We start from the raw sequence: 18359 nt of genomic DNA, 5'->3' as shown, positions 1-18359 counted from the left end.
AGATAGCTGAGGCCGATGGCCAGATAGCCAGGCAGAGAAAAGTTCTGGGTCAAGCCTGTGCCATAGGCGTTTAAAAACTTGAGCGTTGCAAGTTGGATGTGCCTTATTCTGCAATTGCAGAGAGAAAGAGACCAGGAAATGGTCAGTCCAAGCCTGCGGGATCGGGGGCGCATTTTTATCAAATAAAGGTTAGAAAATACGGGATCCAGCAAATGGCCGGCCACGTGGGTACCCTCGAGCACGTGTTGCCTCAGCTGGAAAGCCTCTAGATCTGCCAGGAAGCTGACGATCTCCGCTCTCTCTCCGTTCTCTAAGTGGAGGTTAAGATCCCCTAAGATAGTAAAATTTGCTGCCTTACTAGCGAAGTGTCCCACTTTGCTTAAGAGGTCTTCCCTAAAGCCGCTTGCCGGTCCGGGGGCCAATACATTAGAAGGCCAGATAGTGTGAAGTTGTGGGTTTGCCTGATTTTAAAAGAAGCGCATTCACAACCCACTATGTTCTCCCTATCCAGGCTGACGGTATGAACCTCCTTAACTACCACTGCAACCCCGCCTCCTCTCCGCCCTCACAATTCAAAGATTTCAACACGTAACCTGGCGGAAGAGCCAGCCAAGGCACTGCCACGGCGTCTTGGCTAAGCCAAGTCTCTGTAAGGAAGAGGGCATCTGGGGATTCATCGGTCAGGAGGTCAAAGACCTCTGCATGGTGCTTTGCCAAGGAACGGCAATTAAGGCTGAGGAATCTGAACTTCTTATACCCTGATAAACAAGTGTCCCTCTGTGCCAAAGTCAGTTCAAGCGAACAGAATTCGCAATGGAAAGAGTGTTCCTGCAAGGACCAGGGTAGGGATGGACAATTAGAGGCCAGGGCAAGGAGTTCCTCCCGCGAGTACCTGATGAGGTCAGTAGCGCGATCGACAGGGGTCCCGGCGCCTGGCGTCGGACCGGCATGGACCGGTGCAGACGAGCTTGCCTTAGGCGCGCCTTCGGTGCGCCAGCGGCCCGTCCGCTGCGCGGTCGCGGCTGCGGCTGCGGCTGCGCCTGAGTTTATGTGCCTCTGGGAGATCAGGCCTGAGCAGCTGCACTGCTAACTTCAACCCTTTCCAAGATGGCGGAGCTACTCCGACCGTCCCGGGAGAGTGGCAGCCCCAAGCCTCACCCACCGCCCACTGCGACTCGGTACCACCGGCAATTCCACAGAAGTGCCTAAAGCAGGTAAGAGTAAATTTTAATCAACTAAATAAACGGCGCGCTAACAAGATGTGCAAGTAGGAATTTTAAAACAAAATACCAAATGGCTGCTCGAAACTTGCTCCCGGCTCAAGCCTCAGGAGCCTTATACTAACGCGGTCGCGGCTGCGCCTGCATTTATGTGCCTCTGGGAGATCCGGCCTGAGCAGCTGCACTGCTAACTTCAACCCTTTCCAAGATGGCGGAGCTACTCCGACCGTCCCGGGAGAGTGGCAGCCCCAAGCCTCATCCACTGCCTACTGTGACTCGGTACCACCTGCATTTTCACAGAAGTGCCTAAAGCAGGTAAGAGTACATTTTAATCAATTAAAAAAATGGCGCGCTAACAAGATGTGCAAGTAGGAATATTAAAACAAAATACCAAATGGCTGCTCGAAACTCGCTCCCAGCTCAAGCCTCAGGAGCCTTATACTACATTACAGATATTAAGTCAGAAGGTAAAATCTTTGAACAGAACGACCAGTTTGGTGTATCTGACACATCCATCATGGTAGGCCTGAAATCTTGTCTAGTTCCCGGTAAACCAAAAATAGGGACCACTATCACTTTACTTTTTCTTTGCATGCTTTTGCCTAAAATACCAGGTTATGTTCATTGTAATTTTTGTTGTGTTTGTGTCAATTAGACCATTTAGGATTTCTATATTTTTAGAAATTGATTGTGGAATTTTTCTTGTTTTTTTTTTACCTTTTTAAAGGCTTTATTACTGCCAAATATTTACCCATTCTTCTAAGTTAAGAATGTCTGCTCCGTGCATAGCTATGAGGGAGTTGAGGCCTCATTTAAATATTTGAAAGGGTGCCTTACCCTGAGAAAATACTGGTCTTGGTATTTCTGGGTGACTCACATCAACCCCAGTTAATAGCCCACTTTTTTACAGCCTTCAAATGCCAATCTCTGTCATGTAGTAAAGGAAATTATGATTTTAAATCTTTTGGCAAATAAAGTATCAATTGTTAAACATTAGCTACTCAAATTTCTCAAATGTAACAGATTAGGAATTCCCATCTGATGCCACTGCTAACTAGCTTATGGTAGGGACACTCTTCTTAAGCCATGTATGCTCACCCTATAGTATGGATGTTCATTAAAGGCCAAGTGTGGTCACTTGATATCAGATGTGGCTTTCAGAGGCCAGTGGTCAACACCTAATGCCAGGGATGGATCAAGAAATAAATGGATTGCAACCAGGTCACAGGAATATTTACGTTCATCAAGGGATATCCACATCCTGCTAAAGATGGCAAGCAGGCTTCATCTGTACCCATTGTATGCCTGTGGCTACTATCAGATACTTCTGTATCCTAGATATGGCTAGCAGGTATGTGGGGTGCCTATCAGATGTCGAGGTTGGCCATCATATGATATTAGTGCCTACTAGATGTCCAGAGTGCCTATACTAAGCAAGGGGTGGTCACTTAATCCATAGTATTCCTATTTGGCGAGCTGAACGCCAGATGTCAGTGATACCCACATTAGATCAGGAATGTTTCCATTACGCCAGTGGTGGCTGTCTGATACCAGGTAAGACCAATCTGTGGTAGGTGTAGAAACTGGATGCCAGGGATGGACATCAGATTTAAAGGATAGATATATTTATGCCATGAGTGCCCAGCAGATACCACAGGGTGTCACCTTATGCTGTGACCACTGGCTGTCAAATGTTTTAACCCTCGTCTATGGGTCCCCATGTAGATGCCCAGCCAGAAGCAAGTGGTGATGTGAGGGTAGCCACCAGAAGTCTTGGCTGGTCACCAAAATAAGTTGCCCATCATATGTTACTCTATGTCTAGGATGCTGGTGTCAAGGCATACATCAAAGGATGCGAGGCAACCCACCTTATGAAAGGATCGCTACCAGATGATCTCAATGACATCGATCCATATAAACACAATTACACTAACATATATTCATTCACTTGGTCACATAAAAACATGTGCACATACATACATGTGAATTCATAACAAGAGACACTTAAAATATCAACACCAACCCACACTTCCTAATATTCTGATCAGGAATAAGAAGGAGGCACCCGGTTCTTGGCTTGCTAACATGAGGCAAGATGGAGATGAACTCTCCATCTCCAATAAACCTCTCGAGGTGATGGAGAGCTTAGCACTGTGAAGCATCAGGCCCACCTCAAGAATTTAGGCTGGCAGTACAGTAGCTGATAAGAAAGGAAGGGTGCTGCAACAGGACAGATGTTAGCTGATTGGCATCTTCTTCTGCACCTCGCTTGTAGATATTTCCTTCCTCTCATTAATGAATGATCCAGGCAGGCTCAACCAAAGAGGAAGAAGAAGAAGAAGAAACGTAGGAATCCTTGCCACTGCTGATCCTGACTCCATACATAATCTCCAGTATTGGTAAATCCGATGCCCCTCTTTGATATTCCATCAGTTTAGCGACTAACTGACAGTGGGGATCTGAAAGGAGGGTGCATCTCTGTTCCAGTAATCACTAATACGGCTACTCATGACTGCTAAATATACATCTTCACAATGTAAATAGTGCCTTACACTAGCTTCCATATAAGTATGAGAGCAACATCTGGAAATTGAAATCAGCACTTAACCACTTGCAGTCAAATCAATGTGAATGGATTATATTTAATTACCAATTACATTTGTATTATTTAACATCTGTCAGCCTCAATTAAAGAAATACATAAAGAGAAATATAGGTGGCGAAGAATAAAATGTCTTTAATTTAGAGGACAATTTAGGAACACCTCCCAAATATACATGCACACCATATGTCCCTGCAGACTATAGTTTATTGCATTCTGTAATGTACATTAAAAACTTTTATTTTGAGTACAGTTGCTTAGCCTCTAAGATCGATTTGCATTGATCTGAATCACGCAATTATTCATTGAAACAGTAGATGTTGCTGGGATTAAAGTAGCTTGTGAAAATGGAAGATGTAATTGTGATGTTTTGTTGCCCTACGTATAAAAGTACATCTTTACTAAGCCTACTTTGATCAAAGCGAGGTGACAGAAATGCCTTCAGGAGAATTTGGACGCTTCAAAAGTTATTGCTGTGATCTACTGGGTTGAACTGGCATGATAGATAAAAAGTCAGATTTTTTATAAATATAATTACAAGATGAAGTTTCAACCCATTAGTAGAGGTGGAAAGCAACATTTGATGCATAGAATTTCTGCATTTGAATACATGGTTAAATCCAATATTTAATATAAGTTCTAAAATATTTCTTTGAAAAATAGAATACAAATAATCCCTACTATTAGAATAAATATTTTTGAAGACAGGGTGAGCTGGTATTCCAGTGTGAGATGAAGGAACTACGGGTATGAATGAACCAGAATGTATGTTGTCTGAAAAGCTATTGAATACTCTTCTTTTATTTTGCGTGCACCATCCAAGATGGTAGTTACATAACAAAAAGACGCAGTCACCAACGTGGGTGGGAGTTCTAAAATAAGGTTTAACTGGTATCACTCTATTTTATCAGTATTCCTTTTTTAAATGAAAAAAACATGTTTCACAGATTTTTAAAAATGACATTTTCAACATTCAGGTAATTAAATTACAATCATGTGGCAAGGTGTATTAAGCCGCCTGTGCAAATGCAATTTTTTTTAATATCCACAGCGGAGAACGATCTACTCACATACCCCCCACAAATCAGGTGGTGAACAGGATTTCCTTTTCTACCATTTTTAGGATGGGACGAGACGGGCTAAATTTTTGGGAATGCCCACAAATGTGTATGTCTTTGTGTGGGTAGTCCCAAACCTCCAAGACAAACCATGACATGAAATGCTCACTTCCCACCCCTTGAGTGGGATTTACCACTGCAGATTTCTCTGCCTAAGTGGAGGAAAGATCCACAGTAGTGAATGCATTGTGCCTGCCAGGAATCCCTTTGTGAATTCCTTGCAGGTGTAAACAATGTTTTTTCAGCAGTAAACGTATATTTACGGCAGAAAATGCTTTGGCGATTAGGCCCCTTTGTCTCAATAGCACAACCCAAAACAGAAAGTGGTTAAAAAGTAATCACAGAACACTGAAATATTCCACTTACCTTCCCATCAGCAAATGAGGCAATGCTGTCAAACAGCATCCCAAACACATAACTAGGCATCCAAAAGCAATTATTCTTGGCCTGTGTAACTTCGCTCCAAAGTAGCTGACAAATGCTATCACGAACAGATTTCCTTAAATATTTTGAAGATTTGTAAAGAGAGAGAGAGAGAGAGAGAGAGAGAGAGAGAGGGGAGGCATAATGGTTACTTTAGAAAGACTGATATTTTGAAACAACCAAGTAATGGTGCTCACTCACTGCCCCAGTTCTAAATACTATTCAGCTTTTTATTCTACACACATTAATAAATGTTCTCCCACATGCTTCCAACTCTGATTTGAACAGCCGCTTTCACTGCATCTTATTCCACCGATCTATTCATATGGATCTTGTAGGAATTGTCATATTTGATAAAAACAGTGCTCCGCTGAAGTGGAAGAGCCTAGCACCTACAACAGGAATGGATCAAATTGGAGGCCATGCAAAGACAAATATGGTCCCCAGTTTGATTACTTCTCGGCACAAGAAGGGTACCGCTTTTATCAGAAGTGTGGGAATGCTAGGTGGTAGGAGTGTTATAGATCCCACAGACTTGAAAATTTCTATCATCTAAATGTGAGGAAAATGTGTGATTTTAGCCAACATTTCAGGCTTGCATTGAATACTGGGTAGTGAAACATATTGGGAGACATACAAGTCACAACACCCTGGGCAATGTCTTAGTTTAGTACAGTTCCCTATTGTTGGAAGGTGGATTATTATCAGGGGTAAACATACACCTACCACTAGCAATACGTTCATCAACGCAATATAAGGCCCAGACAAGGTCTCAATAAATAATTCCCTTGTGCAATCTTTGGTAGCTGGCACTGAGCAGGCAGGCTTAACTTAGGAGACAGCTGTGTAGAGCATTTAAAAACACCAATACACTAAATAAGTAAGACACCACCACCATAGAAATCCAACACCAATTTATAAAAATAGACAATACTTTTATAAAACAGCAAAACAACAAAAATCCTATGCAGAGAATCAGAGCTATGAATTTTGGAAACATAACCCCTCTCTAGTGTTTAAGAACCACTAGAGCAAAATCTGAAATCTGGTCATGCTTGATTGGGACAAAGTCAAAGTCTGAGGCTGACCACGATGGAGCCATGGTCGGATACACTAAGCGGGAGGCCCTAGTCAAAATTATACCTACACACTTAGAAACATTTCTGGGGTATTTTCTGTCAAGCGAGCCTCTCTAGCACCTCTGGAGCTTTCTGCAGGACAAACCTGAAATCTAGGACATGTCGCAGTTTGACATATTAGGATTGACTTTCGGCATCGGGTCAGTCAGTCAGTCACCTTATGGAGCTTTTTCCTAAAGTTGCACCAAACTTCTTCGAATTTCTGCAACTTCTTCCTAAAGTTCTTCTTGAGGGTTCAGAAGAGTCCAACACACAAATTGAAGTTTCCAGAGTCTCTGAGTTGCTCCTCAGAAGTTGGGACTACAGTACCCACTATGCACCTGGCCAAATACTTTAAAGTCTAGCTGAAGGTGGTCAGCTGGTTTCTTCTTGCTGGATATGATGCAGGTGGAACTATAATCATTTTTCGCTTTCAGGGAGTCCACTACTTCTCTTTTTGAAGCAAGGCAAAGTCCTTAGGGCTGTAGTTCCTTAGTGTGTAGCAGTTACAGTCATTCAGAGTGCAGTCCCCTTGGTGCAGGCCAGGGTTCTAGCAGGGCAGTCCTTCTTCTTCTTGTAGTTTCAGGCAGGGGATGCTTACTGTCTTGCTCTATTTGACGGCCAGTTTGTATACCCAGCCGCCTTCTTCGCCTGTTCCCTAAAGCTGCAGATCTGCCCCCACCACATATTGTTTGTCTCTGTGTAGGCCACTTTTCAAGTCAAGGCTGACCAATCAGGGGAGGCTGCTAGATGGCTGTATTTTTATTCACAGAAAAGAAAGTTAATTTAACAGTAGCAAGTTGTTGGATTTATCATTACCAATCTTTTAAGTCCTTAAAATAATATTTTAGTTCACTCTTGTCAATAGTTATACTTTATTACAGTATTCTATCGAGCTAACATGCTACAATGGGGAAAAATTTGTAGTTTTTTCCCCCACCTAGGCATATAAAACAATGTTTATTATGCCCCTACTTACTTGTGCATGGCACCCTGCCCTGGGGGTACCCAGGGTAGACCATAGGGGTGACATACATGTAAAAATAAGGTAGTTTCATACTTTGGAAGTACCTTTAAATCCAAAACCACATTTGGATATAATTTCAATTTAAAGGCAGACTGCAAAGCAGGGCTGACTTTTAAAATGACTACAGACAACAAAGCAGTGCACACTTAAGCGCATTAAATCTGCTAGGCCTCTAAACTTACATACCCTACCATAAAATAGGAACTTACAGGTAGGTTGTCAGTACCAATTGTAATTGCACATAATTGCCATATACCCGTTAGTCAGAGCACTGGCCCTGTGCCTGGTTAGCAAAGCCGAGGGCACAGTTGGTTACCACCAGTACCAGTCAAAAATTGGGGCTGATCAGGGCCAAAAAGGATATATTTCTCTCACAGCCCCCCACACCGAAAGAAAGGTGATGTGTAACTAACCTACACCCTGATAGTCCTTATCAGTAACGTGGACAAACCTGGAAAATCCATCTGCATTGGCATGAGCAGTCCCAGGTCTGGTTTCCACAGTTAAATCCTTCCCCTGTAGGGAAATGGACCACCTCAACAGCTTTGGATTCTCCACCCTCATCTGCATGGGCCATCTGAGAAATCTGTGGTCAGTTTGAGCACAGAAGTGAGTGCCAAACAGGTATGGTCTTTTCTTCAGGGACCAAACCACAGCAAAGCTACTCATTTACTTGTGCCAACACTGCCCTAATCCCTTCTTCTGAAGCATCTGCCTGAACCACAAAATATTTTGTTTGGTTGGGGGCCAGTAACAATGGTGCTGAACACATAGCTTATTTCCGAGTGTCAAAGGCCTTCTGACACTTTTGGGTCCAACCAACCTTCTTGGGCTGCATTTTTTAAGTGAGTTCTATCAGGGGAGTCGCAATGCACGCATAGTTCTGAACAAACATTCTATGGTGCCAAGTCTGACCAAGGGATGCCCTGACCTGTGTCTGGGTTGCAGGGCCTGAAGTACTCCCTGAAGTACTCCCTTCAGGTGGTCTTGCCAGGTGGAACTGTACACAGCTATATAATCCAGATAAGCTGCACTGAACCGTTCCAGCCCAGACAGGACCCTGTTCACCAACCTTTGGAATGTGGCAGGTGCTTTCTTTAAGCCAAAGGGCATTACTTTGAACTGGTAATGTCCCTCTGGAAGAATGCTGGCATGTCCTTTGCTCCTTGACTGAGGGCAATCTGTCAGTAGCCTGGGGTGAAATACAATGTACTCAGGTACTTTGCCACCCCTAACCCATCAATGAGCTCATCATCTCTAGGTATAGGGTAAGCATCAGTCTTAGTGACTCAATTCAGTCTTCTGTAGTCCACAAAGACCCTTACCTGAACTCTTTATTTCCCCATCAGGATTAGGTTTTGGGTAACGTTACAACAAACAAATGATGGACGGAATGCTGACAATGCAGACATTCTTCCCCAGTCAAGAGATCTGGGTTAAATCCATCGTTCTTTTGCCCACTACACCACCCCAGTTTAGACATGGCCATATGCAAATCAGTCTTGACCCTGTGCCTCATGAGAACAGTCCAGCCCGAACTGCCAAGCCATGTCTTCCCTGGACCGGAATCAAGCATCCTAGGACCGGTTTCTGGCTATCAGCCGTCATCAGCCAGGATAGCTTGACTCCAGTGGCGTAGTGAGCACGGGTCCCACGTCTGGGAATACCCATCCCACTTAGGGCGAAAAGCGTTACAACAAACAAATGATGGACGGAATGCTGACAATGCAGACATTCTTCCCCAGTCAAGAGATCTGGGTTAAATCCATCGTTCTTTTGCCCACTACACCACCCCAGTTTAGACATGGCCATATGCAAATCAGTCTTGACCCTGTGCCTCATGAGAACAGTCCAGCCCGAACTGCCAAGCCATGTCTTCCCTGGACCGGAATCAAGCATCCTAGGACCGGTTTCTGGCTATCAGCCGTCATCAGCCAGGATAGCTTGACTCCAGTGGCGTAGTGAGCACGGGTCCCACGTCTGGGAATACCCATCCCACTTAGGGCGAAAAGCGTTACAACAAACAAATGATGGACGGAATGCTGACAATGCAGACATTCTTCCCCAGTCAAGAGATCTGGGTTAAATCCATCGTTCTTTTGCCCACTACACCACCCCAGTTTAGACATGGCCATATGCAAATCAGTCTTGACCCTGTGCCTCATGAGAACAGTCCAGCCCGAACTGCCAAGCCATGTCTTCCCTGGACCGGAATCAAGCATCCTAGGACCGGTTTCTGGCTATCAGCCGTCATCAGCCAGGATAGCTTGACTCCAAACTGGAATGGCATGGTGAGCAAAAAAACGATGGATTTAGGCCCAGATCTCTGTACTGGGGTGAATGTATGACATTGTTCTGCATTCTGTCCATCAATTGTTATTTTTGCAATTGTCACCCCGAGTGGGAAGGGTATGCTCAGACGTGAGTCCCTTGCTCTCCATGCCACTGGAATCAAGCTATCCTGGCTGACGAGGGCTGAAAGCCCGAAACCGGTCCTAGGATGCTTGTTTCCAGTCCAGGGAGGACCTGGCTTGGCAGTTCGGGCTGGACTGTTCCCATGGGGCACAGGGTCAAGACTGATTTGCATATGGCTGGGTTCAAACTGGAATGGCATGGTGAGCAAAAAAACGATGGATTTAGGCCCAGATCTCTGTACTGGGGTGAATGTATGACATTGTTCTGCATTCTGTCCATCAATTGTTATTTTTGCAATTGTCACCCCGAGTGGGAAGGGTATGCTCAGACGTGAGTCCCTTGCTCTCCATGCCACTGGAATCAAGCTATCCTGGCTGACGAGGGCTGAAAGCCCGAAACCGGTCCTAGGATGCTTGTTTCCAGTCCAGGGAGGACCTGGCTTGGCAGTTCGGGCTGGACTGTTCCCATGGGGCACAGGGTCAAGACTGATTTGCATATGGCTGGGTTCAAACTGGAATGGCATGGTGAGCAAAAAAACGATGGATTTAGGCCCAGATCTCTGTACTGGGGTGAATGTATGACATTGTTCTGCATTCTGTCCATCAATTGTTATTTTTGCATTTGTCACCCCGAGTGGGAAGGGTATGCTCAGACGTGAGTCCCTTGCTCTCCATGCCACTGGAATCAAGCTATCCTGGCTGACGAGGGCTGAAAGCCCGAAACCGGTCCTAGGATGCTTGTTTCCAGTCCAGGGAGGACCTGGCTTGGCAGTTCGGGCTGGACTGTTCCCATGGGGCACAGGGTCAAGACTGATTTGCATATGGCTGGGTTCAAACTGGAATGGCATGGTGAGCAAAAAAACGATGGATTTAGGCCCAGATCTCTGTACTGGGGTGAATGTATGACATTGTTCTGCATTCTGTCCATCAATTGTTATTTTTGCATTTGTCACCCCGAGTGGGAAGGGTATGCTCAGACGTGAGTCCCTTGCTCTCCATGCCACTGGAATCAAGCTATCCTGGCTGACGAGGGCTGAAAGCCCGAAACCGGTCCTAGGATGCTTGTTTCCAGTCCAGGGAGGACCTGGCTTGGCAGTTCGGGCTGGACTGTTCCCATGGGCACAGGGTCAAGACTGATTTGCATATGGCTGGGTTCAAACTGGAATGGCATGGTGAGCAAAAAAACGATGGATTTAGGCCCAGATCTCTGTACTGGGGTGAATGTATGACATTGTTCTGCATTCTGTCCATCAATTGTTATTTTTGCATAGGTTTTGGGTAACAGCACTCCTGGACTGGCCCGTGGACTGTCAGAGGGTTCAATTACCCCTGATTCCAGCATCTGAGCTACTTATGCCTTGATGCTGACAACCAGTACAACTTGTTCTTGACAGGTTGACTGTCACCAGATTCAATATCATATACACACCAGCTGGAGATACCTGGGGTCAAAGTGAACAGATCAGCAAACACCTCCAGCACCTGCTTCCAGTCACTGTGTTGTTGGTCTGCCAATCTGGGCGAAAGGACAACTCCCTCCACTGACCCATCTTTTGGCTAGGTCATCTTCTCCTTACCTCATCAGTGACCATAAACGTGGTCATGTCTGCCCTGTCTTGGTGGGGTTTCAACCTATTGAGATGTAGGGCGCTGTGTGGGTTCTTGGGGGTGTTAATGTCTAGAAGGTAGGTAACCTCACCCTTTATCTCTATGATTGGATAGGGCCCCATCCACTTGTCCTGGAGGGCCCTAGGAGCCACAGGATCCAACAACCACACCAACTGTCCTGGACTGTACTCAGTCACAGTAGCCTTTTGGTCTTACCAGAGCCTCATGAGCTTTTGGCTGGCCTCCTATTTCCTGCTTGCTTTGTACATGTGCTCTGCCATGCAGGATTTCGGGTCTGGCACATATCCCAGCACATTGTCCCTGATTTCCTTGAAAGGCTTTTCCCAAGACTCCCTCACCATACACAATGGGCCTCTTAAAGTGTGTTCAAACAACAATTCAAATGGGCTGAAACCAACCCCCTTTTGTGCGACCTCCCAGTATGCAAACAGTAGGCATAGGATGAGAACATCCCATCTCCCCCTGAGTTTGTCAGACAAACCCATGATCATGCCCTTCAGGGTCTTATTGAACCTTCCAACCAGACCATTAGTCTGGGTATGATATGGGCTGGTAAACCTGTAGGTAACATCACATTCACACACAAGTGCTTTCAGATATGCAGAAATGAAATTTGTGCCTCTATCTGACACTATATTTTTGGGGAAGCCACTCTAGTGAACACATCAAGTAAGGCCCCAGCCACAGAAGGAGCAGTGACTGTTCTGAGGATTATAGACTCAGGACACCTTGTGGCATGGTCCATTACAGCTAATATATATCTGTGGGTAGGTCTAGGGGACCAAAACTGTCCAGACCCACTCTTTCAAAGGGAATCTCAGCCACAGGCAGTGGTATCTATGGATACTATGCCTTTCCCTTTGTCTTGATACCTGATGAGAGGTTGCACAGGAGCTGCAGAACTCCTTTACTTTGACAGTCATATTGGCCCGATAGAAATGGTTAACCAAACTTGTCCATGTCTTGCTTATACCCGATTTAACTGCCATGAGAATGTCATGGCTGAAAGTTATGAGGAATTCTCTGTACTTCTGAGGGACCACCAACCTCCTGGCAGCACCTTCTTCGAGGCCTCTAGCCTCAGTGTGGAGAACTCCATCCTCCCAGTAGACTTTGTGAAAGGCACTGACATCACCTTTCTCTTGTCTAGAGGCAGCCTGCCTCAGGGCCTCAAGAGTGGGATGCTCTCTTTGTCCCTGTCATAACTCCTCTCTGGAGGGTCCACCGGCACCTTGCAATTCTGCCAAGTTGTACAGATCTTGCAGGGGTGGAGTCCTTACCTTAAAGGTCAGATACTCCCCCTCAGGGTTAGAATCATACTGTTCCCCTAGAGTTGTTTTGGGCTGATTCCCCAGACCCTGTGCCCATTCTCTTGTCATTGGATGCTTGACCTATTGTACCAGGGTATAAGTGTCCAGAATTTCTCTTCTGTGTAGTCTATTATTTAGTCACAGCACATGCCCACACAGGGAGATCCAGCATGCTTGCATGGACCATTCTCTCCACCCCTGACCAGGATGAGCTCTTTAATTAGGAAATTGTGCAGCCCCCAGAATTATTCACTTGATTACCTTGAATCGAGTCCTCTAGTGCTTTCACTGAAATGTCCTCAAAGTCCACCCAGGACTGGGTATTGACTTCTGGGTGCCCCTGAACTTCACTCTCTACTGTGCTGGGGTGAGACCAGATTTCCTGACTAGACATTTCCTCATGTGTGGGTAGGATTCTGTGTCAGCACCCTCTAGTGTCCGGAGTCTATCCCTCCCAACTACTGGGATCAGCTCCCACAGGAGTGAACCCCAGTACTTAGAGTGGACCCTTCTCATCTTAAGGCCCGTTCAAAAACAGGCAGCCATTTGTCAATGTAATCCACCTCTACATACTGGGGAGCTAACCCCTTGGGAAGTCTGGGATAAAAACCACCACCCATGGACATCTCTTCATTTCCTTCTACTTCACTGCCACCATTTCTTCTCTCTTCCTCTCTTGCACACTATTTATCAGCTAGGGCCAGCTTCTTCTCTTCCACAGGTATGTAAGCTAACTGAGCCTCAGGCTTCTGCCTTATAAGGGCCTTATCTGGACCCTCTGTGGAGGAGCCTCTGGTACCTCTAATAGCTGAGTGTCGGAAACTGGTACTAGAGGCTAGGTACACGTTGTCATCGCTCTCCTCCTGGACATTGTCAGAGGGGTCTTCTTCCTCTCCCCTTCATTATCTGGAGCAGACTCTACCCAGGCCTTAAATGACCTAACCATCTCTGCCTTTCTGATTCTATTAACAGCAGGTAGCCCCTGGCACTACATTCTCCACTAAGCTCAGCTACTGTGAGGTTATTTAGATTACCCAGATCCAACTCCATGGTATCCCTGGTTTATTTTAGATTTTTAAAAAAACTTTGCAATCAAATATAGAATTATTTAGAAAAATCAAAAACTTAATTAAAAACAGTTTAATCCAAATCTCCCCCAAACAAATCAACGGGTTTGTTCTAAGTCAATTTAGAGTATTTTTAAAAATGTTAGCTTTATTGTATAGCACCCCTGTCCCCGGGCAGGCTTAACTTTGGAGACAGGTGTGTAAAGCATTTATAACACCAATACACTAAATAAGTAAGACACCAACACAATCAAAAACCAACACCAATTTATAAGAGTAGGCAAAAATGTTATGATTAAAATGACACCAAAGTAACAAAAATCCACTGTAGGGAACCGGAGATATGATTTTTTAAAGAATAGCCACATTCTAGTGCTTAAAAAACAATAGCACCAAAATGGGTCATCTGGTCGCGCTTGACCAGGACAATGTCAAAGTTTGAGGCCGCCCGCTATGGAGCCCTGGTCAGAAACACTAATTTGGAGGTCTCAGTCAAAATGTTATCTTCGCACTTATTACCTTTTCTAGAAGAGTTTTCTCTTGACATCGAGTGAGCCTCTCTAGCAGGCCGGATTCACAGCAACCTCATATGTGTGGTTCAGCGAGTATCCCCGGTCATCTCCTGGAAGTCTTGAGATCCGGAGCTTTCAGTGGGATGAACATGAAATTTAGGATGGGTCACGATTCGATGTAGTCGGTTTGACTCACAACGATGGGTCAGTCACCTTATAGTGCTTTTTCCAAAAGTTGTTCCAAACTTCTCCAAACTTCCGGAATTTCTTCCTCAAGTTCCTTTTGAGGGTTTATGCTGTCCAAACCACACATCCAAGGGGCATATTATCAAGCAAGGCGTTAAACGTATCGCCGCTTTAGCGGTAGAAAACTGCCACTAAAGAGGCGATAATGGGCTTGATAATATACCGCAGAGAATTCCCATAGAAGCCCATGTTGACACCAAAACATGGACTTCTATTGGAATTCTCAAGGGCATATTATCAAGTCCATTATCCCCGCTTTAGCGGCAGTTTTCTGCCGCTAAAGCGGCGATGATTTTACCGCCGTTTCTTGATAATATGCCCCCAAGTTTCCACAGTCTCTGAGTTGCTCCTTGTAAGTCGAGACTGCAGTTCCCACAATGAACCTGGCAAAATCCTTTAAAGTCCAGCTGAAGATGGTCAGTTGGGTTCTTCTTGCTGGATATGGTGCAGGTAGAGCACTTTTAATCTGTTGTTTTGAGGGAGTCTAGTCCTTTTCTTTTATAATCAAGCCAAAGTCCTGAGGGCTGTAGTTCCTTAGAGTGCAACAGGTGCAGTCATTCAGAGTACAGTCCTCTTGGCTCAGGCCAGGGTTCCATTAGGGCAGTCCTTCTTCTTCTTGTAGTGCTAGGCAGGGGAACCTCACAATCCTGCTCTCTTCGAAGACCAGTTTGTTTTCCCAGACCCCTTCCTGGCCTGTTCTCTTCAGCTGCAGATCTCCCCCCCACCAGATATCCTTTGTCTCTGTGCAGTCCACCTATCAGCTCATCAGAGCACTTTTGCACAGCCTGTCAAGGCTGGCCAGTCAGGAGAGGCTTTGCAAGGCTGCTAGAAGGCTGGATTTTGTCTCACAGAAAAGAAAGTCCTCTAACTTTGTTCTGTAATATTTTTGACAAATTCAACACTGGCAAGTTGTTTGATTTATTAGTAAAAATTGTTTAAGTCCTTGAAATATTATTTTGGCTCACTTCTATCAATAGTTATACTTTATTAGAGTATTCCCATGTTAGTCTATAGAGCTGAAACGTTACAATGGGGAAAAACAGAATTTGTAGTTTTTCCCTCACCAGGGCCTATAAAACATCTTTCAACATGTCCCTGCTTACTTTTATATGGCACCCTACCCTTCGGGCACCTTGCATAGACCTTAGGGGTGACATATATGCAAAAATAAGGTATTTAAATACGTTGTAAGTACCTTTAAATCCAGAATTGAATATTTACATATTTTCAATTTAAAGGCAGCATCCAAAGCAGGGCTGACTTTTAAAATGACCACAGGCAACACAGCAGGGCACACTTAAGTGCATTAAATCTGTTGGGTCTCTAAACCCACATGTCCTACCATATACCAGGGACTTACAGGTAGGTTTGCAGTACCAATTGCAATTTCACCTAATTACCATATACCTTCTAATCAAGTCAAGTCAAATCACTGTATTCCATTTCTCATAATAAATCATAAAAGCACATACAGTTAATGTACATTGAAAGCATTAAAGATCAATTAAAACATTTATCAGTAGAAATGGTAAACTCCTGCTAATTACCAAGACATATAAAAACAAAGAACTGTATAACTGTCTAAAAAATGTAGGTAAATCAAAGCTGGTCTTGCTTGTGCACAACCCAGTGGTCGCAGTAAAAGGGCGAAAATATTTAAATCCTAAATTTAAAAAAATGGGGCAAATAAAAATGACATGTAAAGTGTCAAATACAGTAATTTTATCACAGGTACAAGTTACAGATTCTGAGGGACAATGCCAGTGGACTAATAATTGGGTGAACAGATTAAGAGAAAGATATTACTAAAGACACCTGTGAAAAAGCAGCACATCAAGTGTTAGATACAATTCACATTCGCTTGAAAGTATGACCATTGCGTAATGCCGACAAGCTTTTTTGGACAGACATACCTATCCCCTTCTTTCCTGCATATACAGCTTAGGAGACTCCTTGACCCAGCTCACATCAGATTTCAAGATTGTCTCCAGATGAAGTAACTACCTAGGGCCCCAGAGTATCTTTTATGTGCTGTACTCATGGAATTAAATGGCCATAATCCAACCCCAAGTAGTCCTTCAAAATTGTTCTATTAAATTCCAGATCATTTTTTAACCAGAGGTACTGCCATAAAAGAACAGGGCAGATTGGAATAAAATCTGAAATAAAGCCCACACCCTGTTCCTCATGGACAACGTCTGTTGGAACCAACTTTGTTAACCTCAGAATCCTCCTGAGAAATGTGTTCTCTGCCACCTGAATGGGGTTGCAAAGCTTGTATCCCCAGATCTCTGCGTCAAAGGATACTGTGGGCACACACTTGGATTTCTAAAGAGCCAGGATTGATTTGACATGTGAACGTCCCAGCCTTCTTGCAAAAGCATCAATGCCTTAGTTCCCTCTGTTAAAGGATGCCAACTTAAATGTGCATCTATCCGGAAACCTAAGTAAAAAAAATCATCCGTCCTGCTAATCTGCTTGCCCATAATCCCATGGTTTCTGTTTTTTGCTTTCTAATATACAATTTAAATTTTTAAATTTGTATTCCTAACTGCCCATTCAATCATTACTTTAAAACCTGTAAATGTTCACTTTGTGAGCTATAAGAACGGTGCTGTCTGCATATAACAGGGCTGGCACCCTCTTATTTCCCACCCTTGGGACATCCTTGCATTGTGCTACTAAATACTGATCTAGCTGGTATATATATCAAATAAAAAGCATAGGAGCTAGGATGCAGCCGTGCAGCACCCCTCTCCCTAGCCGAAAGTGCAATGTGTATTCTCCCAATGACGCAAATCTTACTGCACCTTCCAGCCCCTCGTAAAATCAATAGTAGATAAGAGCCCTCTCTACCCCCAAGAATCCCGGCACACACGACAGCTTGGTTCTATCTACTATATCAAAGGCTGTGCTGAGGTGCATGAAAGCCAGATGTATCAACTCCATACTCGCCTTGGTGTACTTGACTATTATTAAGTAAAGATTAAGATTCTGCTCAATCATCCCTTTCCTGGTCCTAAACCCATATTGAAGGTCAGAGATGAAATTTCTGGCCCTTCAAACAATTGAGCACAACTCTCCAATAACCTTTACTTCAGCATCCACTATAGCTGGACTGATAACAGGCAGGGTCTGCACAATTTCCTATTTAGGTTTTGCCTGCACAGGGTTTGCGCTGTGCTTGTGAAATCTCTTGTATTTACTGTATCTTAAAAGGAGCTCTTATCTGTTCCCAAAGCTGAACTACTGTGTTCATTCGCTTATGTGTGGAACTTTTTTTAAACTTTCCCTGGCTGCATACATTTACGAAACGTCTACTAACGCTATCACACTGTTTAAGCCCCATTCATTGTCAACATAAAATCTCTTCCCTGGCAAAAGGCAGATAGCTTGTAACAGTATGCTTGAATGCTTGTTTTTTATTAATTAGGTGTGTAAAGCAGATACTTTTCCTCTATCAACTTTGTAGACATTGATTTTTTCAACTCAATCTACTTGGTCATTATGATCAAATTAATATACAAGATCTTTGCTACATTTTACTACTAAACAGGCAGCGATAAGTACAGTTACCTTGTAGACAACAGGGTCATGTGTGCAGCAAGTACATTTGCACATGGCCAAAAATATGTCGGAATTCCATCAAACCCCTAATATTGCTATATTTTAC

The 18359-nt window shown here is 44.2% G+C and overlaps 1 protein-coding gene across 4 annotated transcripts in view; it reads right to left on the bottom strand.

Annotated features, from left to right (window-relative positions):
• The window catches only part of LOC146855138 (solute carrier organic anion transporter family member 1A2-like), a 643199-nt gene that overhangs the window by 419834 nt on the left and 205006 nt on the right, over positions 1 to 18359 (bottom strand). For 3 of the 4 annotated variants that reach the window (XM_085650570.1, XM_085650572.1, XM_085650571.1), the window contains exon 4: positions 5307 to 5439. The exons of the other annotated variant lie outside the window; for it this stretch is intronic. In XM_085650570.1, the coding sequence (XP_085506696.1) occupies positions 5307 to 5439 (133 nt within the window). The remainder of the gene's footprint in view (positions 1 to 5306; positions 5440 to 18359) is intronic. 4 annotated transcript variants of the gene reach the window in all.

The sequence above is a fragment of the Triturus cristatus genome, chromosome 4_1 (assembly GCF_964204655.1).
Source record: "Triturus cristatus chromosome 4_1, aTriCri1.1, whole genome shotgun sequence".
NCBI lineage: Eukaryota > Metazoa > Chordata > Amphibia > Caudata > Salamandridae > Triturus > Triturus cristatus.
This window is presented reverse-complemented; position numbering and strand designations above follow the sequence as displayed.